Source organism: Hyla sarda, chromosome 12 (genome assembly GCF_029499605.1).
Source record: "Hyla sarda isolate aHylSar1 chromosome 12, aHylSar1.hap1, whole genome shotgun sequence".
Taxonomy (NCBI): domain Eukaryota; kingdom Metazoa; phylum Chordata; class Amphibia; order Anura; family Hylidae; genus Hyla; species Hyla sarda.
In genome coordinates, this window is record NC_079200.1 from 49,898,021 (window position 1) to 49,922,890 (window position 24,870).

Below are 24,870 nucleotides of genomic sequence, written 5' to 3' on the forward strand. Positions count from 1 at the left end.
CATTTTCAGGACTTTTTGCCGGGAGTAATAACGGATGTTTTTTTTTACAGGATGATACCTGTAGTGTGAAATGGGCCTTAGCCTAGAATTTTTTTTTTGCATGTACAGTGGTCCCTCAAGTTACAATATTAATTGGTTCCAGGACGACCATTGTATGTTGAAACCATTGTATGTTGAGACCATAACTCTATGGAAACCTGGTAATTGGTTCTGAAGCCACCAAAATGTCATCCAAAAAATAGGAAAAAGTGAGGATTAAAGAAAAATAAGTAGATAACTAATATAGATAAAGCAAGTTCTTCCATATAAAATTAAGAAAGAACTACTGGAAGCTGTAAATCACTGTCTATGTCAGTGTTTCTCCCAACCAGGGTTCCTCCAGCTGTTGCAAAACTACAACTCCCAGCATGCCCGGACAGCCGCTGTCTGGGCATGCTGGGAGTTGTAGTTTTGCAACAGCTGGAGGCACCCTGGTTGGGAAACAATGGTTTATGTAGAGGAGGGGGTCTTCTTCAGGGTCCTATACAGTACACACAGTGTCCCAAATGGAGCCGCCCTTACTTGGTGTCCAAAGGAAAAGCTAACCCTGGCACAGGTAAAGAGTAGTACAGAACTTGTAGTTCCTCCCTGTACTGTAGGGTGCGCAACCAGACAGTCAGTCAGTGCATGCACTTCAGTAATACAGGTGATTTACCAGTAAAATGTCCATTCTAATTGGTCAGTTCTTCCAGTTGTGACACGTTTCACAGATCTGGACTGTCTGTACATTGTATGTTGAGTCTGATTTCAACTTACGATGGTCCAGAAAAGACCATTGTATTTGTAAACTATTGTATGTTGAGGCCATTGTAAGTTGAGGGATCACTGTACTATTATTTTTCTCCGCTAAACTCCCGTCGTTTTGATGGAATGGCCAAAAGAGCTCCCTTTAGTGGACCCTGGCAGCAATGTAAATCTAGCCTAATAGCCGCTCTTGCAGACCCGGCTCTTCAATGTGCCACTTTACCAAGAGATCTACACAGCCATATTGGTCAACCATACCCTACATCATGGTTCTTTAACCTAACCCCTACAGATGTTGCAAAACTACAACTCCCATCATGCCCGGACAGCCAAGGCTGTCCGGGCATGATGGGAGTTGTAGTTTTGCATCAGCTGGAGAGCCACAGGTTAGAGAACACTACCCCCTGCCATCCTCATTAGACGCCGACCTTCTGATTGTCCCAATTTCTGCACAGAAGCGGAGTTTGTAAGCGAACAATAACCCGCTTGTGTAAACTGCTTCCATCAGCAAAATCTTTGCAGTGTTCCATGAAGTGTGGCGTCGCTGCCAGCTTGGGTCCTCTAAATCCATGTTTGTGTAATACAGTGTCAGTAAGCAGCTATAATCCAATTTTATTAATCAGCCTAGTTTTAATGTGGATTATGTATTATCCTTACATGTACATTTCCATGGGTTACAATGGTTCCAAACAAGATTGACGGTAAAATCTACAGCCAATAATATTGCAGGTGGAATAGATGATTTGGATCTTTGTCCTACAACGAAAGCCGCCCCGGTGCCCATAAAAAAAAAAATCTGTAACAATCTCCCCCCCCCCCCCCTTAGTGGTGGCTTTTTATGTGGCAAATGGGCCTTTAGGCACCTTTAAAGGGGTACTCCGCTGAAAATATCGTATCCCCTATCCAAAGGTAAGAGGATAAGATGTTAGATCGCAAGGGGCTCCGCCGCTGGGGTCTCCCCACCGGCAGCGTCGTCGTCCGGGAACACGGAAGCTTGCAGCTTCCGCATTTGTTACGTCACACCACGCCCCCTCCATTCATGTCTACGGGAGGGGGCATGATGGCTAGTACGTAGTTGTCACACCTCCTCCCGTAGACATGAATGGAGGGGGCTTGGCAGCTGGCATCGCTAGTCATCAGGCACAGAGCGGGGTTTGCTCTGTGCGCCGAATGACAGGGGTGCCGCAGCGGAGATAGTGAGAGTCCCCAGCGATGGTACCCCCACAATCTAACATCTTATCCCATATACCTTTAGATAGGGGATAAGATGTTTTCAGCAGAGTACCCCTTTAAAGAAGCACTTGTTTTTTTATGCCTACATCATGCACACTCACCACAACTGGTCATACAGCACCATATGTTTTATTCCAGCATAGCTGCATCTATGTGTTTAGTTCCTAATTTGGTCATGTGATCACAAGTCTGATTCTTCACATTTTTTAGTGCCTAAGGTTTACAACAGGATGTCAAATTCTGACTTCCTGTGGACTACTAGGATGACATCATCACCTACTAGATCCCTCCTACTAGCTGCCAGTACCCTCCCTACACCTCCCAGCTCCATCTTCTATCTCTAAAGGATCAGGATATATAGTAGTTATATACACCTCCCCTCCAACTTTATCTGTATACTGCTGCTATTGCTATGGGATCAGGATATATAGTAGTTATACACCTCCCCTCCAGCTCTATCTGTATACTGCTGCTATCGCTATGGGATCAGGATATATAGTAGTTATACACCTCCCCTCCAACTTTATCTGTATACTGCTGCTATCTCTGTGGGATCAGGATATATAGTAGTTATACACCTCCCCTCCAGCTCTATCTGTATACTGCTGCTATCTCTACGGGATCAGGATATATAGTAGTTATACACCTCCCCTCCAGCACTATCTGTATACTGCTGCTATCTCTATGAGCTCATGATATATAGTAGTTATACACCTCCCCTCCAGCTCTATCTGTATACTGCTGCTATCTCTATGGGATCAGGATATATAGTAGTTATACACCTCCCCTCCAGCTCTATCTGTATACTGCTGCTATCTCTACGGGATCAGGATATATAGTAGTTATACACCTCCCCTCCAGCACTATCTGTATACTGCTGCTATCTCTATGAGCTCATGATATATAGTAGTTATACACCTCCCCTCCAGCTCTATCTGTATACTGCTGCTATCTCTATGGGATCAGGATATATAATAGTTATACACCTCCCCTCCAGCACTATCTGTATACTGCTGCTATCTCTATGAGCTCATGATATACAGTAGTTATACATCTTCCCTGAGGCTGTGTTCATATATTTCATTTTTTGCAGATTTTGTCTGTTTTTGCTGTGATTTTCACCAAATCATGGCAAAATTTGAGATTGTACCTTGAAGTTTGACTTTATTTTTTTACCAAGATTTGGGAAAATCACTGCAAAAACAGCTAAAATCTTGTAAAAAGTATGTGGAAAAAATGCAGTAAAAATCCAATGTGTGAGCAAAAGACGTAAAATCTACATAAAACACCTTAGTTGTGATTATAGGTCAAAATACTTTTTCCTTATGACAGACAAAAACTCACTCTGAGTAATCAAAAGGAATCGGAATTGCACAGTGTTAAATGACCCTAAGCCACTGTTGAGTCTACTGAGTTAATCTAGGTAACCTTCAGCACTAGCAGCCTAATAAAGTAATCAGCTGGAGTGATCAACCACCTGATCCTCAGCCTGCATTACAGAACCTACATCATTGCGCATTTGTAAACCAAAGTGGAGCCTATCCCATGCATGCCACATCAGCAAAAAACAAACAAACAAGGTAAGCAAAAGGCATACACAAAAACCGCCATTTTATTCTCTTATAAAAGCCTTTGCTGCAGTATATAAGCAAATCAATTCCTGGAATGCTACTTTAAGTGGACGCGTTATCATGAAAATGCTGTCCAGTCTATGGTCATCGTGTTATAGAGGAGCAGAAGCCGAGCAGATTGATATATAGTCTTGTTGGGAAAAGTTTAGTAGAGCTAGTAACTCCCTGATTGAAATCTCTGCTCATTTTTGGTTTAGGAGTAGTGTTGAGCGGCATAGGCCATATTCGAATTCGCGAATATTCGTGAATATATGGACGAATATTCGTCATATATTCGCGAATATTCGCATATTCGTTATATTCTCGTTTTATTTTCGCATATGCGAATATTCGCGTATGCGAAAATTAACATATGTGAATATTGGCATATACAAAGTTAACACGCGCGTAAATTCGCATATGCGAAAATTAGCATATGATAATGTTCGCATATGCGAATGTTCGTATATGCGAATTTTCGCACGTCAGTCTCACACAGTAGTATTACAGCCTTCTTTACACCACACAAGCTGGAAGCAGAGAGGGATGATCACTGTGATGTGTACTGTGAAGAAAAAAAAAAAAAAAAAAAAACGAATATTCGTAATTACGAATATATAGCGCTATATTCGCGAAATTCGCGAATTCGCGAATATGCGATATTCGCGAATAATATTCGAATTGCGAATATTCGCGAGCAACACTATTTAGGAGTCCAGTGGGCCTAGTCAGTGATTGACCATGGGACCGCCCACTGGACTCCTAAGGACAGAAGACTACTACTTAATCTTTTCTCACAACGTTATATTTTAATCTGCTCAGCTCTTCAGCTCTTCTTACATGATGCCGATACATTGGACAGAATTTCCATCGTAACAGATTCTGTTTTACGTATCATGACCTGGATGCCGCTGTTACTCCACACATCCCTTTTGGTCGCACACGGGGTGGGGCTTCATCAGCACAATTAACATATTCATTGTCTGTGACTCCACATCCTAGTGAAGTGCAGTCACGAAGCCCTGTCCCCTGCAAAGCCCAACCCCCTACACGTGATTCACTGAATTCAACAGAGGATCTTCTGGGGGATATATCTTAGGACCTACTGGACATATTTTAGTTAGTGACCCCTAGTTGGACTCCTGTTCACCCACACTATAACCCAGTGTATTGGATTTAGTGTGGATGAACAGGTTGACGGTTTTCCTTTAACCCCTTAAAGGCGTACTCCGGTGAAAATCTTTTTTTTTTAAATCAACTGGTGCCAGAAAGTTAAACAGATTTGTAAATTACTTCTATTAAAAAATCTTAATCCTTCCTGTACTTATTAGCTGCTGAATACTACAATGGAAATTCTTTTCTTTTTGAAACACAGAAATGTCTGCTGACATCACGAGCACAGTGCTCTCTGCTGACATCTCTGTCCATTTTAGGAACTGTCCAGAACAGCATATGTTTGCTATGGGGATTTCCTTTTACCCTGGACAGTTCCTAAAAATGGACAGAGATGTCAGCAGAGAGCACTGTGCTCATGATGTCAGCAGAGAGCTCTGTGTTTCAAACGGAAAAGAATTTCCACTGTAGTATTCAGCAGCTAATAAGTACAGGAAGGATTAAGATTTTTTAATAGAAGTAATTTACAAATCTGTTTAACTTTCTGGTACCAGTTGATTAAAAAAAAAAAAAGTTTTTCACCGGAGTACCCCTTTAAGGACAAGCACCGTAAATGTACTTAGCACACAGCGCCATACATATACGGTGCGGCTGGGACACGCTTCATTTGTGGTGGTTTCCGGCAGCTGTCAACAGAGGCGGACCCGCTGGTAATGGTGGACATTGGCAATCGCGCTGATGTCTGACATTAACCAATAAAGATCATGGCATCTGCGGCAGTGCAGCATTTAAAATAGCTGATCTGATTGCCCACGGCACTGCTGCGGGGATCAGATCAGCCAAGATGGCGGACAGAGGTCCCCTCACCTGCCTCCGTCCATCTCCCAGGGTCTTCTGCACTGATCTGCCTTCCAGCAGACCAGAGCATAATGTCCTATACATAGCACTGAACAGTATTAGCAATCTAATGATTGCTATAAATAGTCCCCTATGGGGACATAAAAAGTGTAAAATGAATGTAAAAAAAAAGCTTTAAAAAAATTTTAAAAAAAATTTGAAAAAGCCTCTCCCCCAATAAATTCTTAAATCACCCCTTTTCCCCATATTAATACAAAAAAAGCATAAAAAAGATAAATAATAAACATGTTTGGTATTGTCACGTGCGTAAATGTCCGAACTATAAAAATATAATGTTAATGATGCCCTACGGCGAATGGCGTAAACATAAAAAAAAAAATGCAAAAAATTAATAAAAAGCGATCAAAGTCACATATATGCAAAAGTGGTTCTAAAACAAATTACAGATCATGGCGCAAAAGATGAGCCCTCATACATTCCTTGAATACGGAAAAATAAGAAAGTTAGAGGCGGTCAATATAGGGCAATTTTAAACGCACTGATTTTGTAAAAAAAAAAGTTTGAGATTTTTTAAAAGCAGTACAATAATAGAAATGTATGTAACCATGGATATCATTTTAATCGCCTTGACCCAGAAAATAAAGAAAACATGTAATTTTCACAGTAAAGTGTGCAGCGTGAACACAACCCCCCCCCAAATTAGCAAAATTACGATTTCCGTTTAAATTTCCTTACACAAAAAATAATTTTTGGGTGTTTACCATACATTTTAGGGTAACATTAGTGATGTCATTACAAAGTACAACTGGGTACGCTAAAAAAAAAAGCCCTCACATGGGTCTGTGAATGAAAATGTAAAAGAGTTATGGATTTTAGAAGGCGTTGAGGAAAAAATGAAAACCCAAAAATAAAATTGTCCTTAAAGGGGTATTCCAGGAAAAAAACTTTTTTTTTTATATATCAACTGGTTCCAGAAAGTTAAACAGATTTGTAAATTACTTCTATTAAAAAATCTCAATCCTTTCAGTACTTCAAATTCCCATAGCAAACCTCTTCTAAACTGGGCGGTTCCCGAGACACGTGTCATCAGAGAGGACTTCAGAAACTGAAAGGATTAAGATTTTTTAATAGAAGTAATTCACAAATCTGTTTAACTTTCTGGAGCCAGTTGATATATAAAAAAAAGTTTTTTCCTGGATAACCCCTTTAAGGTCCCAAAGGTGTCCTTAAGGGGTTAAATATTAATAAAGTCAACTGTAATGGTAGCCATATTGGTTGTCTAATTTTCATGGTAATTTTTCTAATCGGTTTGCGAAAAATTAGACAAAATGGTATGCACTGTTTTTTCTTCAATAAACAGCACCACCCTCTTCCATAGGCTGTGACTGGTATTGCAGCTACACACTGTTTAAGTGAATAGCTAAGCTGCAATACCAGACAATATCTTTGGAGTAGTGTCTTGTGCTGTCATTGCTCCTTACAATAATTATGGACGTTGTATTTGCAGGAAGGAAAATGCCTCTTTGTGGTCCTACTTATGGCTTTATACTGGTGCACAGAAGCGCTGCCTCTGGCTGTTACCGCTTTGCTGCCAATAGTATTATTCCCCTTCATGGGAATCCTGCCCTCCAGCAAAGTCTGCCCACAATACTTCTTGGATACAAACTTTCTGTTCCTTAGTGGACTTCTCATGGCTTCTGCTATCGAGGAGTGGAATCTGCACAGAAGAATCGCCTTGAAGGTGCTCATGTTGATAGGAGTCCAGCCGGCTCGGTAAGGCCTGTGTTTACTGAATTATAGTAGTTATTTAATTATTATAGTAGTTATATTCTTGTACATAGGAGGCAGTATTATAGTAGTTATATTCTTGTACATAGGAGGCAGTATTATAGTAGTTATATTCTCGTACATAGGAGGGAGTATTATAGTAGTTATATTCTTATACATAGGAGGCAGTATTATAGTAGTTATATTCTTGTATATAGGGGCTGTATTATAGTAGTTATATTCTTGTACATAGGGAGCAGTATTAATGTAGTATATTCTTGTGCATAGGAGCAGTATTATAGTAGTTATATTCTTGTATATAGGAGCAGTATTATAGTAGTTATATTCTTGTATATAGGAGCAGTATTATAGTAGTTATATTCTTGTGCATAGGAGCAGTATTATAGTAGTTGTATTATTGTACATAGGGGCAGTATTTTATTACTAATATTCTTGTACAAAGTAGACAGTACTATAGTAGTTGTACTCTTGTTAATAGGAGGCAGTATTATAGTAGTGATAGTAGTGCCATGTAAATGGCAGTATGATAGTAGTTATATTCTTGTACATAGGAGGCAGTATTATAGTAGATATAATCTTGTTTATAGGAAGCAGTAATATAATAAACATGTTATTGTATAAAGGGGGCAGTTTTATAGTCGATATATTCTTATACATAGAAGGCAGTATTATAGTAATTATATTCTTGTACGTAGAGGGGTAGTATTATAACAGTTATAGTCCTGTACATAGAAATCAGTATAATTGTAGTAATATTATTATATCCTACATAGAAGACAGTATTATAGCAGTTATAGTCCTGTACATAGAAGGCAATATTATAGCAGTTATATTCCTGTACATAGATTGGCAGTATTATAGTTGTTAGATTCTTGTACATAGAAGGCAGTATTATAGCAGTTTAATATTCCTGTACATAAAGTAGCAGTAGTAATATTCTTGTACATAGGGTGAAGTATTTTTATAGTGCCATGGATAAGCTCTATTAAATACCATCTCCATACAATGTCTACCCTTACGGTAGTTTCACATGAAACTAATCCGTAACATAGCATGAAGTCAATGGTATTAAAATTCACTGTGGATTTTCTGCGGGCAACCCTAAGAAGATTAGTTACTGTGAACCTACCCCTAAACTTTAGCATGCCTCTCTCAGATAGTCTGTGGGTAAGCAAGAAGAGGGAAGCAGTAGGAGTAGAGTAAAACTACACAGGGTATATTTTCAATTTTCAGTCATGAAGACAAATAGGTCTGCAGAGGAGCTGTATACCAGAAACAAGGCTATGTGCAAAGTTACATCCAATTATAGATAAATTAAAGAGTACCTGTCACCAAACAATACTTTTAAAATATTGTTCCTTATGTAATACTAAGACACTTGGCTATTTACTTGCTGTTAAAATTCTCAACCTTTATATGTTTTTAATGTGATTGAAAAAAATGGCCACTAGGTGGCTCTATTCTTTTCCTTGTGCAAGTCAAAAAGTTAGTTTGGTCTCCTCCTGGCCTGGCAGGAGACCAAACACAGGATATGTGTGCAGGGCATGGAGAGGCAGAGCTCTTGCAGGCTTCAGTGATGTTGTGCCTGCTGGGGAACGCCCACTTTCTCCTGCCTGGAGCTCACACAATGTGAGCAAGGGGAAAGGTATAATATAGAAGCTCAGAAAAAAATCAGGAGGGGGTGTTAGAAGTAGTTAGGGAATATAATCTGGGTTAGTTTAGAAAATATGATTTGATGACAGGTACTCTTTAATGTAAGAACATTTTATTTTAGATGGGACCCTACCATAGAAAGCTACAGTAATAATGAAATACTCAGTTGGCAGACACCCAGAAGAGTAAATCTACTTTTATTTTATTCCAGGCTCATACTGGGCATGATGATAACAACGGCGTTCCTGTCTATGTGGTTGAGTAATACTGCATCCACAGCAATGATGCTTCCCATCGCTAATGCTATTCTTAAAAGTCTGTTTGGCGAAACATTTGCCAAGGAGAACGCTATTAAGAGCCAAGACAACATGCCAGGTAATTCAAGGTGAATGACTGGAAGCTGCTACTACAGCAAGCAAATATAAACAATGAAGCTTTCACCTATATATAGCTTTCACCATATATGTCCGATTGTCAGGTTAGTTGTGAGACGCCCATTGAACTGCAAACCTGTGTCTGTTGGACATATTCAGATCTTTATTCTCTGGATGGGCCATTGCCATTGCCATTGGTGGGAATGTTTCCATTTAGAAGCAGCAAGCAGAGATTTTGAAAGCCATTCTTTGGTCATTGCATTAACATTTATTAGAAGAAAGTAAAATGGAGGCTATTTGGATGACATTTTTTTAAATAGTTTGTTATGAAGTCACGGTGACCTGAGAATCTAGTGGGTCTCACCTATAAATTCTGGTCAAAGTCTCCTGTACTCTTCTTTGTCTTCTATCTTGTTAATAGACAATCTGAAAATTAGAACTTTATACCTAAACACAAGATACACAGTGTAAACAAACTTACTTCTTAACGGGGTACTCTGGTGGAAAACTTTTTTTTTTTATGAACTGGTGCCAGAAAGTTAAACATGTTCCATGTCAGGAACTGTCCAGAGCAGCATAGATTTGCTATGGGGATTTTTTCTTGCTCTGGACAGTTACTGATTCGGGCATCAGGTGTCAGCAGAGAGCACTGCGGAAAAGAAATTAAAAGAGAAAAGAATTTCCTCTGTAGCATACAGCTGCTAATATGTACTGGAAGGGTAAAGATTTTTTAATAGAAGTAATTTACAAATCTGTATAACTTTCTGGCACCAGTTTATTTAAAAAATAATGTTTTCCACCAGAGTACCCCTTTAAAAGAAGGTTTTATGCGTATGTTATATGCATTTGGACTGTCGTGTGGCTGTTGTCATATTATTGTAATAGGTCCACGTAAGTGTCATGACCGGGGGTGGACAGGGAGAGTGAGCCCCAAGCTGTCCTTATAAACACTCTCCCTGCCTACTTGCCCATCTGCCCTAAATGGCAGATTGACAACTTGGAGCTGGTCCCTCCCTGCGCTTAAGTGCAATGGGCTTAAGGTACACAAATAATACTGTACATAGTCGGGGACAGGGTTGGGCCCTAATCTCTCCAAGGGCATGATGTCTGTTGCATGGTGTATATAGTAGGATTGCATTTAGTATAAGAAAAAAGATTTTATATGGTACCAAACAATCAGGTAACGTCAGCATGAAAAGTGCCCAAGTTTGTTTAATTTACCTGCCTCCAATATGGAAGGATTTCAGGGGCCCCAACTGTACAAAGGTGCATAGGCGTGCGCAGCCTATTGCATTAGGGTGTGCACCCTAAAGCACAAACTCATGCCGCGCGCGTGCATATATGTATATATACGCACACATACACACAATTAGTATAGTTCCCCCACATTAGGTGCAGTATAGTCCCCCCACATTAGGTGCAGTATAAGTCCCGCCACATTAGGTGCAGTATAGTTCCCCCACATTAGGTGCAGTATAAGTCCCCGCACATTAGGTTGGCAGTACAGTTCCCCCACATTAGGTTGGCAGTACAGTTCCCCCACATTAGGTTGGCAGTACAGTTCCCCCACATTAGGTTGGCAGTACAGTTCCCCCACATTAGGTTGGCAGTACAGTTCCCCCACATTAGGTGCAGTTCAGTTCCCCCACATTAGGTGCCACCTAATGTGGGGGAACTGTACTGCACCTAATGTGGGGGAACTGTACTGCACCTAATGTGGGGAACTGTACTACACCTAATGAAGGGGAACTGTACTGCACCTAATGCGGGGGAACTGTACTGCACCTAATGTGGGGGAACTGTACTGCACCTAATGTGGGGGAACTGTACTGCACCAGTACAGTTCCCCTACATTAAGTGCAGTACAGTTCCCCCACATTAGGTGTAGTACAGTTCCCCACATTATGTGCAGTACAGTTCCCCTACATTAGGTGCAGTATAGTTCCCCCACATTAGGTGCAGTATAGTTTCCCCACATTAGGTGCAGTATAGTTTCCCCACATTAGGTGCAGTATAGTTTCCCCACATTAGGTGCAGTACAGTCCCCCCACATTAGGTGCAGTACAGTTCCCCTACATTAGGTGCAGTACAGTTCCCCCACATTAGGTGCAGTATAGTTCCCCCACATTAAGTGCAGTATAGTTCCCCCACATTAAGTGCAGTATAGTTCCCCCACATTAAGTGCAGTATAGTTCCCCCACATTAGGTGCAGTATAGCTCCCCACATTAGGTGCAGTATAGTTCCCCACATTAGGTGCTGTACAGTTCCCCCACATTAGGTGCAGTATAGTTCCCCCACATTAGGTGCAGTATAGTTCCCCACATTAGGTGCAGTATATCTTTCCACATTAGGTGCAGTACAGTTTCCCCACATTAGGTGCAGTATAGTTCCCCCACATTAGGTGCAGTATAGTTCCCCCACATTAGGTGCAGTATAGTTCCCCCACACTAGGTGCAGTATAGTTCCCCCACATTAGGTGCAGTATAGTTCCCCCACATTTGGTGCAGTATAGTTCCCCCACATTAGGTGCAGTATAGCTCCCCACATTAGGTGCAGTATAGTTCCCCTACATTAGGTGCAGTATAGCTCCCCACATTAGGTGCAGTATAGTTTTCCCCACATTAGGTGCAGTATAGTTTCCCCCACATTAGGTGCAGTATAGTTTCCCCCACATTAGTTGCAGCATAGTTTCCCCCACATTAGGTGCAGTATACTTTCCCCCACATTAGGTGCAGTATAGTCCCCCACATTAGGTGCAGTATAGTTTTCCCCACATTAGGTGCAGTATAGTTTCCCCCACATTAGGTGCAGTATAGTTTCCCCCACATTAGGTGCAGTATAGTTTCCCCCACATTAGGTGCAGTATAGTTTCCCCCACATTAGTTGCAGCATAGTTTCCCCCACATTAGGTGCAGTATACTTTCCCCCACATTAGGTGCAGTATAGTCCCCCACATTAGGTGCAGTATAGTTTTCCCCACATTAGGTGCAGTATAGTTTCCCCCACATTAGGTGCAGTATAGTTTCCCCCACATTAGGTGCAGTATAGTTTCCCCCACATTGGGTGCAGTATAGTTTCCCACATTAGGTGCAGTATAGTTTCCCCCACATAGTTTCCCCCACACCAGCTCGTGTTGGTCACTTACCATTCCGGCCGGCGCGCGCATCCTCTTCCTTGAATCTCCGCTCCTCTGTTGCTATGGGCGCACGCACGGGACGTCAATGACGTCCCTGCGTGCGCTACTTCCCGGCGGCCCCTGTGTTTTGAAAGTTAACACGGGGGCCACTGTAGAAAGGTAACCGGGACATCCTTGTGTCCCGAAAAGATCTTTCGGGACACAGGGATGTCCCGAATGTGACGGGGGGGTCCTCTGCGGGCTGCTCATGGTGGCCTCGGATGCCTCCCTGGGCTTGATTAGGGTGTGCCTGGGTACACCCGGCACACCCCGTGCGCACGCCTATGCAAAGGTGTGTGTTTAAATTCAGCACAGCCTAAAAAAAAACCATAAAATACATTCAGAGATACATACAGTAAATAAGGGAAAAATTATTGTTTGCCGCTGATTTTTTACATTTATTTTCCAGCTATGTTACAGGAGAAGGGTTTACAACCTGTCCCTACAGAATTGCAGCTGCTCACCGGTATAGAAGAGTAAGTCATCTACTGTGATTCTGGCAGTCTGATTATTGTGAGGACTGGACATCAGAATGGAAGGGGATAATGCTATTTTGTCTTTAAAAAGGGCATTTCTGAACATTTTACAGAATAAATCATCAACTTTTATTTTTTCTCCAGTGTCATTTTAAAAGAGAGTTCCTCCATGGTATTCAGGTGTGTAGGGAGGCTTTCCTTTGATCAGTAGCTAATTGGTGGGGAGCCAATACCCAACACCCCTGCCGATCAGCTGTTCTACACATCCACAGTGTCCAGTGACATTGTGCAGTGATGGTACTTGGTTACCGCAACGCAGCTCCCAAACACTTCAGTGCTGCAGTAACCCAGCAAGGTCACCAAACAATGTATGGAGCTAAGGCTTATGGCTGCGTACATTGTTTACATCCGACATCTTGGCTGTGCAGAACAGCTGACAGTGTAAGAATGAAACAACAAGGAATAATACAAAATTGTCATGACACAGTGGCCCTGATTTACTAAGAGGGGAGTGTAGTTTTTATGTGGGTTTTAATTCCCTACAATTTTTTCCCCACGGTATTTACAGTGGGGCAAAAAAGTATTTAGTCAGCCACCAATTGTGCAAGTTCTCCAACTTAAAAAGATGAGAGAGGCCTGTAATTTTCATCATAGGTATACCTAAACTATGAGAGACATTTCGAGGGAAAAAAAAACGTTAAATCCCATTGTCTGAATTTTAAAGAATTTATTTGCAAATTATGGTGGAAAATAAGTATTTGGTCTATAACAAAAGTTCAAAAATTGCACCAAACAAAAAATAAATGAAGTAACAAATTTTATTAGACAAGTAATAATAAATAAAAAACATAAATAGTGAGATCAGCAATAGCCAGAAAGATATATATGAGGATCCAATATAAAAGGCTCCTAGAACATTGCCATTATTAGTGAAGCATATAGGGCAGTAGAATCACTGTCACAGTGTGCATACATGAAGGAGGCAAAAAATTAAACATAATTAAAACTAGGAGAAAGGAGACAACGTGGATATATGATCACGAAGGTGTACTATGAGAGCCTGGAAGCCTGGAGGCAGTAATGTAAACCTTTCCCACTAAGGGGAAAGAAATATGTTAAAACCAGGCTCCCACAAGACATCCACGATCACCGCGTCATACTCACAGGGAGGATCACCCACAACCCCTACGCCGTTTCGCTACCCGCTTCGTCAGGGAGTGACGAAGCGGGTAGCGAAACGGCGTAGGGGTTGTGGGTGATCCTCCCTGTGAGTATGACGCGGTGATCGTGGATGTCTTGTGGGAGCCTGGTTTTAACATATTTCTTTCCCCTTAGTGGGAAAGGTTTACATTACTGCCTCCAGGCTTCCAGGCTCTCATAGTACACCTTCGTGATCATATATCCACATTGTCTCCTTTCTCCTAGTTTTAATTATGTTTAATTTTTTGCCTCTTTCATGTATGCACACTGTGACAGTGATTCTACTGCCCTATATGCTTCACTAATAATGGCAATGTTCTAGGAGCCTTTTATATTGGATCCTCATATATATCTTTCTGGCTATTGCTGATCTCACTATTTATGTTTTTTATTTATTATTACTTGTCTAATAAAATTTGTTACTTCATTTATTTTTTGTTTGGTGCAATTTTTGATAAGAGATTATACTAAAGTGTTTAGCACCAAACGCAATATACTTTTCTGATTTAAAAGCTACTTTGGTCATATATCTTTGGTTACTATAACAAAAGTTCATCTCAATACTTTGTTATATTCCCTTTTTTGGCAATAACAGAGGTCAAACATTTTCTGTAAGTCTTCACAAGGTTTTCACACACTGTTGCTGGTATTTTGGCCCATTCCTCCATGCAGATCTCCTCTAGAGCAGTGATGTTTTGGGGCTGTCGCTGGGCAACACAGACTTTCAACTCCCTTCAAAGGTTTTCTATGGGGTTGAGATCTGGAGACTTACTAGGCCACTCAAGGACCTTGAAATGCTTCTTACGAAGCAACTCCTTCGTAAAAGGATTTGAGTCACTGGCGGCAGGTGTTATTAATACAAATAACAAGTGGAGGACAGAGGAGACTCTTAAAGAAGAAGTTATAGGTCTGTGAGAGCCAGAAATCTTGCTTGTTTGTAGGTAACCAAATACTTATTTTCCACCATAATTTGCAAATAAATTCTTTAAAAATCAGACAATATGATTTTATGGATTTTTTTTCTCATTCTGTCTTTCATAGTTGAGGTATACCTATGATGGAAATTACAGGCCTCTCTCATCTTTTTAATTGGATGAACTAGGCTGACTAAATACTTTTTTGGCCCCACTGTACTAAGGTTTCCTTACATTTTGCACTTTTCCCTACATTTAGCTTTTTTTACACATGCTCTGATCTGTCTGGTTTTCTTCAGCTCAAATCCGCTACATTTTCTGTGGAAACCTTAATAAATTTGTTGGCTTTTCGTGAAAATGTGGGGGACACCCACCCTTTTCTGTGATCATGCCCCTTTTCCCAATGATCACGCCCCTTGGTTTTTCTCAGTAAAATGGAGAGTATTAGTTTTTTTTATTTTATTTCTGACGCAATGAGACAGAATCTGTCGCACAACCTGACAAAACATGTACAATAGTAAATCAGGGCCAGTGTTTGTATATTATTTGTGGTGTATTTGGGGGGGGGGGTGGGTGGGTATGGGGTTGACTCAGCCCTATACATCTTGATATTTTACTAGAAGGTTTTAAAGGAACAAACAAGAACTGTTCAGTTTTCTTATCATCTTGGTTGGGGCCAAAGTGAATAAAGCAGGGACGGGTTTTGTGTAATTTAGATATAGATCATACTCCTTTGTTTGACAGCGGGATATATTTGCTCTTGTCTAATGTGTAGTAATAGAATTCCTGAAAGAGATTAGAAGGGAATGCGGAATATAGGTTAATGATGGTTTAAGCAGGACATGTAATGGAGAATATATAGAGCTGAAGGTAGCTAACACAGAGTGAGTGGGCATCTATCCATCTTATGTCGCTCTGCCACCTTTAACAATAAGTATAGTAGCCTGTAAATCATGTGGCTTCCATATGTCTTGAAGAGTTACACGTATTTGTAATAATAAAATCCATAATGTTGTTGTTTCTAAAGCAAAGAAGCAACAGAGAAGGTGGAAATACCCATCGAGAAAAATTCGGACGAGGAGAAAGAGCGTGAATTTCAAAATAGGATCTGGAAGGCATTTCTTATATCTATCCCATACTCAGCCAGTATTGGAGGGACTGCGACCCTCACTGGAACAGCACCCAACCTTATTCTTCTTGGTCAACTGAAGAGGTGAAGTATCTGAGATACATCCTAAGGCTATGTAACTGAATTGGGCTTGTGTGATCAGGTTGGAATTCACTTTTCCAGCCCAGAACCTTTGCAGATTTCATTGACATTTTTGATGACAGACAAGATGTGAAGCCAAAGGCAATGAGAGCATGGTGCAACATGTCAATAGTGACCTCCTGTTTATGAAAGGATTATTTTGTTTAATGGGCTTTAGGCTGGACTGGTTGATGACCTCTTGACTATAGCCAGCAGGGAAAACCTTAAAGAACATATAGAGGATTGGGTTATGCAAACAGGAGCATTGGTAGCTGCCAGTCAGACACCTGATTTAGTGGTCCAAGCAATACTATTGCTTTCTGTATATCATTGTTATACAAGAGCCTAACAAATTCCTGAATATGAGGTGCTGCTAGGTCAAGTGTTTATAGTTCTGCTGTACCTGTCCCTGATATGAAGGCAACACCGTGGTCATCAGGACCTATATTAGTACTAATATAAAAATCTATATAAAAGTATATAAAAAAAATACAGGCTACGATCGTCTGTATGCCGACCGTCTAGATAATCCATTGGTTCCAAGACACTACAATGGAGTTTCACTGACGCATTTGAAATACAAATGTTAAAAATAGCTGGGGTTGTCTTCAGCTGGTCCCTTGGGGTCTATTATTGTGTCATAGGCTGGGCCCACTGCTGTATGCTCTGCTACTATAATAACTCAGTCGGAGTAACATTGGTTAATCTTAGTTTGAAAGTAACACAGAAAACCTGAACTTTTTGATTTTGCCTCTTAGCTTTTTCCCAGCTTGTGATGTGATCAATTTCGGCTCCTGGTTCATCTTTGCATTTCCACTGATGGTTTTATTCCTTGTCCTCGGTTGGTTATGGATCTCAATTTCACATGGAGCTATAAGCTTAAGGTATGATGGAAATCTTGCAAATTAAAACATTTTTTTACATTTAGTTTAACATTACATATGTGGTTACTTTCCATGTATAAATCAGGTGGAAAAGAAAAAAGAAGTCAGAGATTAGGTCGGATGCGGAAGCTAAAGCTAAGGAAGTAATAAGTGAAGATTATCGTAAACTGGGGCCTATAATGTGAGTATCCTGTAGAACAAAGCAAAAGTGCCTAAATGTGCCCCAATTTTTTAGCTTTTTTCCTTGAAACCCTCTAAGGTATATATCAGAGTACGGCCCCTTTCAAGAGGCATAGATGGAGTGAAGCCTTCTTTCATCTAATGGTAGCCATACAATAGCTGTAGGCCAAATGTTTGTTCACCTTTCTCTCCCAATTCATCCATACATGTGTTCTGAATGGAAAGAGGAGGGGTAGGCCACTGTCAGACAGCTCTGGCGGCAGCTTATCTTTCTCCAAAAATGAAAGTATTAGGTAGTTGAAAGTCCGATTTCAATTTCATTTTTGCCTGCGGAAAGTCTGGAGTCCCCCATACATATTAAACAAGCAGATAATGCAGCCGAATATGCATGTCCAGCCATCTTTTTTGAGCCCTTAAGACAATATATTGTTTTTGTGCATATCCTCCACACAGTAAAAGATAATCTTTAATATTTAAATCTTTTTATTTTTCCCTCTATGTACCCAGCACTGGAATTGACCAGTTATCAGTCACGTGGTTTTTCCTTTAAGTGTAATGGTCATAAAATAATGCTAATCCAACAAAGCCACCCAAAAAATAGCACTAACTTTGGAAGGACCTATACAACAGAACACGACTGCCAACAATAGTAGTGCCTATTAACAATGCCAGCCATAGAAGTGTTCATTAACAGTGAGATCTATAGTGCCCATTAATACTTATTAACATATATACATTGGCTTTAGTGCCCATAGATACTACCACTTCTAGTCATATTGCCCAAAACTAGTGCTACACACTATCCAAACAAGTGTCAATAATTCCTATACACTGCTAGTGTGGTGCCCAGAAAAATATTGTATTTATTGTCCAAAGTTTAATAATTGCCAAGATAAAGAGCACCACATGGTGCCCAAATAAATAGTGAATATATTGTTCATACAAGGCCCAAGTAATAGACCTAGTACCCATAACAAAAAATAATACCATGCATTGTTTGGCCAAGAACATGTCATATAGTACCCAAAATCACTGTCGGCTGGCTGGAGGTGGATCCTCTGTGCCAGAGAGGGATTGGCGTGGACCGTGCTGGTGGACCGGTTCTAAGTTGCTACTGGTATTCACCAGAGCCCGCCGCAAAGCGGGATGGTCTTGCAGCGGCGGTAGCAACCAGGTCGTATCCACCAGCAACGGCTCAACCTCACTGACTGCTGAAGATAGGCGCGGTACAAGGGAGTAGACAAGAGCAAGGTCGGACGTAGCAGAAGGTCAGGGCAGGCAGCAAGGATCGTAGTCAGGGGCAACGGCAGGAGGTCTGGAACACAGGCTAGGAACACACAAGGAAACGCTTTCACTGGCACAATGGCAACAAGATCCGGCGAGGGAGTGCAGGGGAAGTGAGGTATAAATAGGGAGTGCACAGGTGAACACACTAATTAAGCCAGCTGCGCCAATCAGTGGCGCAGTGGCCCTTTAAATTGCAGAGACCCGGCGCGCGCCCTAAGGAGCGGGGTCGCGCGCGCCGGGACAAGACCGACGGAGAGCGAGTCAGGTACGGGAGCCGGGATGCGCATCGCGAGCGGGCGCCTCCCGCATCGCGAATCGCATCCCGGCTGAGAGGGGTATTGCAGCGCACCCGGTCAGCAGGTCTGACCGGGGTGCTGCAAATGCGAGGATGTTGCGAGCGCTCCGGGGAGGAGCGGGGACCCGGAGCGCTCGGCGTAACAATCACCTGTAAACCTGTGCCCTGTTTTCCTCTTGGCAGAACACCAGACAAATATATGTACGTTGACTTGTCTCCATGGCCACTGACTTACATTGCATATAAGAACCAAATCATCACCTACCCGTTCCCTTTTCCGATTTATTTGTTCTAATATCCATTCAGAATTATGACTTACTAGCAGAGTACCTGGCGTGCCCAGTCTTTTTACCTAAACCATGTAGGAGAGGAAAAGCAACACTGAAGCGCTTGTCCTTATATTCCATCCTTATATCCAGTCCTTATGTCCCCGACCTCATACCCTGTCCCCTGCACTAACTATTCTTCACACCTACCTGCCGCTGATGCTTAAAAGTCCTGGGCAATCTCTGCAGCCTGAGAGTAATGTGATCAGGAAAGTTCCTTAGACTTTTATAGTACTTCAGAGAAAAAAAACACCACTCTCGCATAAGGGGGTTGGCTAGGGTTAATTTAACTCTTCTGTATTTTTAGTTGACATATAAGTAACATATACAAAGTTTCACTAAAATGTCTCCAGCTATTTGGAAGCTATGCTGGAAGGTGCATACGTAGGTGCATACGTGCATGGATGGATAGATTAGATAGTTAAATAGATAGATAGATAGATAAAGGCTATACTTGGCTCCAGCCCGATGACTAACATAGTTCTTTTCTTTAGTTTTGCAGAAAAGGCAGTTTTTGTATTCTTTTGTCTTTTTGCCATCCTCCTGTTTACAAGAGACCCAAAGTTTATTCCTGGATGGGCATCAGCATTCAGACCTGGGTAAGTCAGGAATTGCTAGACACATATAGATCTTAAAGCATTACTGTCTTTAAAAAACAAACAAAAAACACTTTTGACATGTCACACTGACCAAACGTTTTGGTTGGACAGGGTCTTAATGCTGAGACCCCCACCGATCAAAAGATATAGCCAGGAGAAGCATGCAGGTGTACACTTCACTCAATGGATCATCGCTTAGTCCAACTAATGCATGCGGTGGGCTCTATAAGCTAAGGTTAAGTTTCTACTTTTTTTTGGGGGGCCCCCCCCCCGGGGCCCCCCCCCCCAAAAAAAAAGAAGTAGAAACTTAACCTTAGCCTATGAAGCCCACAGCATGCATTAGTTGGACTAACTGCGTTTTTTTCGGCCAAAAAACACAGCAGACAGATGTTAGCTGTAAATCAATGAGAAATCACAAAATTCTTATTCCAATTGGCGTTTTTCACTTTGGCGTTTTTTAAATCCTTTTGGCGTTTTTTCACTCTTTTTGGTGTTTTTCAGCTCCACTTTAGATTTTTTAGTCAAAATCGTGGTGTTTTTCTCCCATAGAAGACTATGGGAGTGAAAAAATGCCAAGAAAAAATGATATGTAGGTTTTAACTTTGGCGTTTTTTCAGGTGTTTTTTATTCTTTTTTAGACTTAAGCGATCCAAAAAAGTGATGGAGATACCTTTTTTAATAAAATTTCGTAGGGTATCAAAAAAAAAAAAAGATACAGTAGTGAAGGAAAAAATTGTATCTAACGAAATGTATCTTTTTTATTACAAAATTTTTTATTAATTTTTAAAACAGGGATCAATTTATGTGGACGGGCAGAGACCTAAAAATGTAGCCGACAATAATAAAAATGTAGTGTGTGTGTGTTTTTCACTTTTTTTCCTTATTTTTTATTTTTTTTAGGTAGTACTACTACTCCCAGCATGGAACACACACTGTTCTATGATGGGAGTAGTAGTACCTGTACTAATTGACAGATCGCCCGAGTCCATTGCGATCCTCCTGTATAATTTATAGATGCGGGCGGCCCCCTCTTCTATGATCCCCTGCACTGCCGTATACATACACCTATTCATATTTCCCACAGGAGCTGTGATTGGCCAGACAATCACAGCTCTCTGTGGGAAATATGAATAGGTGTATTTATACGTCAGTGCAGGGGACCATAGAAGACCGTCCGGCTGCATCTATACATTATACAGGAGGATCACAGCGGGTGTCAGGGGTGACATCCACTGTGATCTTTCCTTAACTGCAGGTACTACTACTACCAACATGGCGCAGACTCTGCTAGTGTCGCAACAGGTATAATATACAGATCACAACAGGTGTCAGAAATTACACTCGCTGCGATCTGTATATTAATGCAGGTACTACAGCTCCCAGCATGGAGCAGAGTGTGCTCCATGTTGGGAGTAGTAGTACCTGCAGGTAAGAACAGATCACAGCGGGTATCACTACTGACATCCGCTGTGATCGTCCTGTCTATTGCAGAGATTGAGCTGCTTTTTCCTGCGCTCGTATCTCTGCACTATACATGCTGGGAGTAGTAGTACTACCTAAAAAATTAAAAAAATAAAGAAAAAAAGTGAAACACACACACACACTTTATTCAAAATGAATAAAAATTTTGTTATAAAATATATAAATTTCGTTAAATAATTTTTTTTCATCACTACTGCATCCTTTTTTTTTTTTTCTAGGGTACCCAACAAATTTTGGGTACCAAAAATAACTGCCAAGGTGGAATTTCCACACAAATAAAAAAACGTCAGGCGCAATGCCGTTTTTTCAGGCGTTTTTTTCATACCAAAAAACGCAGGACAAAAGACCAAGTAGAAACTTAGCCTTACCGTGATGAGACCGATCAACTGATCAAAAGTTTTGACATGTCTGTGTGAAATGCTTTAACTTTATGAAGACCTTGGAAGTGTAAAGTCTCGTGTGACCAGACTTGGACCTTAAAGTTAAAGAGAACATCTATTGATTGGTAAAATGGTCATATTTCTAATAGGATGCCCATATAATGTTTGTTATTTGTGATACTGGTGTTTTGTATGTGGCGAAAGAGCCTTTGGCCCCTTTAGCCACCAGTGTCAGGGGTAACTACTACAGCTCTGCAGTTACACCCCATTGTAGATACTATTCAACCTGTTGCAGGGCCGTTTGAAGGAATTTGGGGGCCCCAAGCAAAATAGACAGGGAGCCCCCCCCCCCTTGATGTTCACGCACGTCACGCTCTTGGGCCGGCTCTTAAATTCTGGGAGCGCGACGTGAGTGAAGGTCGATATGAGGCCCCCACATTAGGTGCAGCAGCCTTCCCCCCACATTAGGTGCAGCAGCGTTCCCCCCCACATTAGGTGCAGCAGTGTTCCCCCAAATTAGGCTGGCAGTGTTCCCCACAGACATACAACCTCCAGCCATATACAGTGTATGGCTGAAGACTGTATGCCTGTGTACTGCCCCACTTCAGTGCTCCGACCACCGCTCCTCCGGTCCGGCCATAGCATTAGTTCCCGGGACTGGAGAAGTGGTGGTCGGAACACCGAAGATGACGTCCCGCCGGTCACTTACCAAGCTGGCCAGCGCGCGTCTTCCTCTTCCTCGATGCTCCGGTCTTCTGCGCCTCCGTTGCTATGGGCGCACACACAGGACGTCAGTGAGGTCCCGGCATGCGCTATCTCCCGGCGGCCCCTGCGTTTTTAAACTTAATGCGGGGCCGCAGAGAATTAATGAGGGCATCCCTGTGTCCCGAAAGCATCTTTAGGGACACAGGGATGTCCTTAATAGTGAATGGGGGAATTGCCCCGTCGCTACAGGACGAGCAAGCACCGGCTCTGCTCGGGGCCCCAAGCAATTGCTTGGTTTGCCTGTCCTGTAGCGACGGGCCTGACCTGTTGTTCAATGAACCTATTGGTGGTCATGGCTGTTGGATGATCACCATGACTGATAATGATCAGGTGATTCCTCTACCATTGGTGACGATCATAGCAAACTTATGTTTAGAATAGGCCTTAAAGTGGTACTCCACTGGCTAGAGTTCAGAAACATTTAGTTCTGAACGCTGTGTGTGCTCTGCGGGGGGTCGGCCACGCCTCCTAGTGACATCAGGCCACGCCCCTTAATGAAAGTCTTAAAAAATCTTAATCCTTCCAGTACTTTTTAGGGGCTGTATACTAAAGAGAAATCCCAAAAAAGAAATGCATTTCCTCTGATGTCATGACCACAGTGCTCTCTGCTGACCCCTGCGGTCCATTTTAGGAACTGTCCAGAGCAGCATATGTTTGCTATGGGGATTTTCTCCAGCTCTGGACAGTTCCAAAAATGGACAACAGAGGTCAGCAGAGAGCACTTTGGTCATGACATCAGAGGAAATGCATTTCTTTTTTGGATTTCTATTTAGTATACAGCCCCTAAAAAGTACTGGAAGGATTAAGATTTTTAAATAGAAGTGATTTACAAATCTGTTTAACTTTGTGGCAACAGTTGGTTTAAAAAAAAAAAAAAGGTTTCCACGGGAGTACCCCTTTAAGGTGTCAACGTTGTCAGAGATCACAGAGGAGGACCTTGTCCTTATTTTTATTTACAGGACTGAATGTGCATGGCCCCCATATGAAACATACATTTTGACTGTTTGCTATTGACAGGGTTGTCTCAGTATACCTTACATGACCATTCACACTTCATGCTGGCAATGAGTTAATTTTTCCTGAACCTGATGGGAGATCTTTTTCACTAGGTCATAAATCGCATTTGTCAGGGCAGCCACAGCTGGAGTATTGTTAAAAATGTTAAGCTGCTTTGAATAAATCTGAGTAATGCACTAATATACTGAATTCTGGCCGGCAGGTTCACCTCTGACGCAGTCACCGGAATTACTATATCCATCATTTTATTCTTCTTCCCCTCTGAGAAGCCTTCATTGTCATGGTGGTTCGATCTTAAAGGTACAGAAGGAAATCATTTTCTGCACGTTGCTGAGGACATTTTAATACACATTGTATGCATCATACCTATGTAATTTACCAGTGTTGTGGTCTGTAAAAGACTAACATGAAACCATCAGGTCCCAAAATTTGGTGTTTCATAGTAAAACTTGGGGTCCTACCCTCCGCATAACATGGAATGCTTACCAATAGTTAGATCTTCAGTATGTCCAGTGTATGTTTGGCTAATCCACAAGGATAATACTCACAAATATCACAGTAAGACAAAAAGCTATAGTAATAATAATGCCATAAGTAATGTCACAACACAGAGAGAATGCATACAATGATGTCACAGTGTATGGATAATCTACTTACAGTAGTGCTAGTAAAGAAATGATACAGTCAGTGATGTCAAGGTATGCACCAAATATCACAGCACAAGTGATGTCACAGTGCAAGTATATGGCACACAGTAATGCAGAGTAAGGCATATACTCACAGTAGATGAAAATTGCATACAGTCTTGCCACAGTTTAAAGGAGTCATAGTGTCAGCGAAAAGGCTGACTGGGAGGGAACAAGGATACAGGTGAGTAGCCTGACTATGAAATTTCCCTGCCTATTCTAACCCTTACCCTCACTATCATAAGTGTGGATAGGGGAAGGGGTGAAAAGAAACCACAATATTGTATATGCAATTAATTGGTGGCAACACTATGTACAAAATTCTCATACTCCATAATCCTACGTGTTTCTCCCATATGTTTAAGATGGGTTCATCAGGGGTGAAGGAGAAAATCGGAACATATCACAGATAGTATAATATAAAGAGATGATAAATAAAGGTATAAAATCAAATATAGTGTCAGTCACAGTCAGATGCAGTCAGATATACTATATGTATTAAGGGCGGTCACCTTGCTACATAGAAACATGTATGTATATAT

General features: G+C 41.4%; 2 protein-coding genes across 2 annotated transcripts in view; one reads left to right on the top strand and one right to left on the bottom strand.

Annotated features, from left to right (window-relative positions):
• The window catches only part of LOC130296592 (proline-rich protein 29-like), an 85,363-nt gene extending 75,517 nt beyond the window's left edge, over window positions 1-9,846 (bottom strand). The window contains exons 1-2 of the mRNA XM_056548296.1: window positions 9,777-9,846; window positions 7,264-7,386 (exon numbers count right to left, since the gene is read on the bottom strand). The gene's annotated coding sequence lies outside the window, so the exon portion shown is untranslated. The remainder of the gene's footprint in view (window positions 1-7,263; window positions 7,387-9,776) is intronic.
• SLC13A3 (solute carrier family 13 member 3) overlaps window positions 1-24,870 on the top strand; it is a 44,437-nt gene that overhangs the window by 7,574 nt on the left and 11,993 nt on the right. The window contains exons 2-9 of the mRNA XM_056548290.1: window positions 7,105-7,370; window positions 9,250-9,413; window positions 12,998-13,064; window positions 16,206-16,391; window positions 17,186-17,311; window positions 17,397-17,492; window positions 19,894-19,998; window positions 23,845-23,942. Coding sequence (XP_056404265.1) covers window positions 7,105-7,370; window positions 9,250-9,413; window positions 12,998-13,064; window positions 16,206-16,391; window positions 17,186-17,311; window positions 17,397-17,492; window positions 19,894-19,998; window positions 23,845-23,942 — 1,108 coding nt within the window. The remainder of the gene's footprint in view (window positions 1-7,104; window positions 7,371-9,249; window positions 9,414-12,997; window positions 13,065-16,205; window positions 16,392-17,185; window positions 17,312-17,396; window positions 17,493-19,893; window positions 19,999-23,844; window positions 23,943-24,870) is intronic.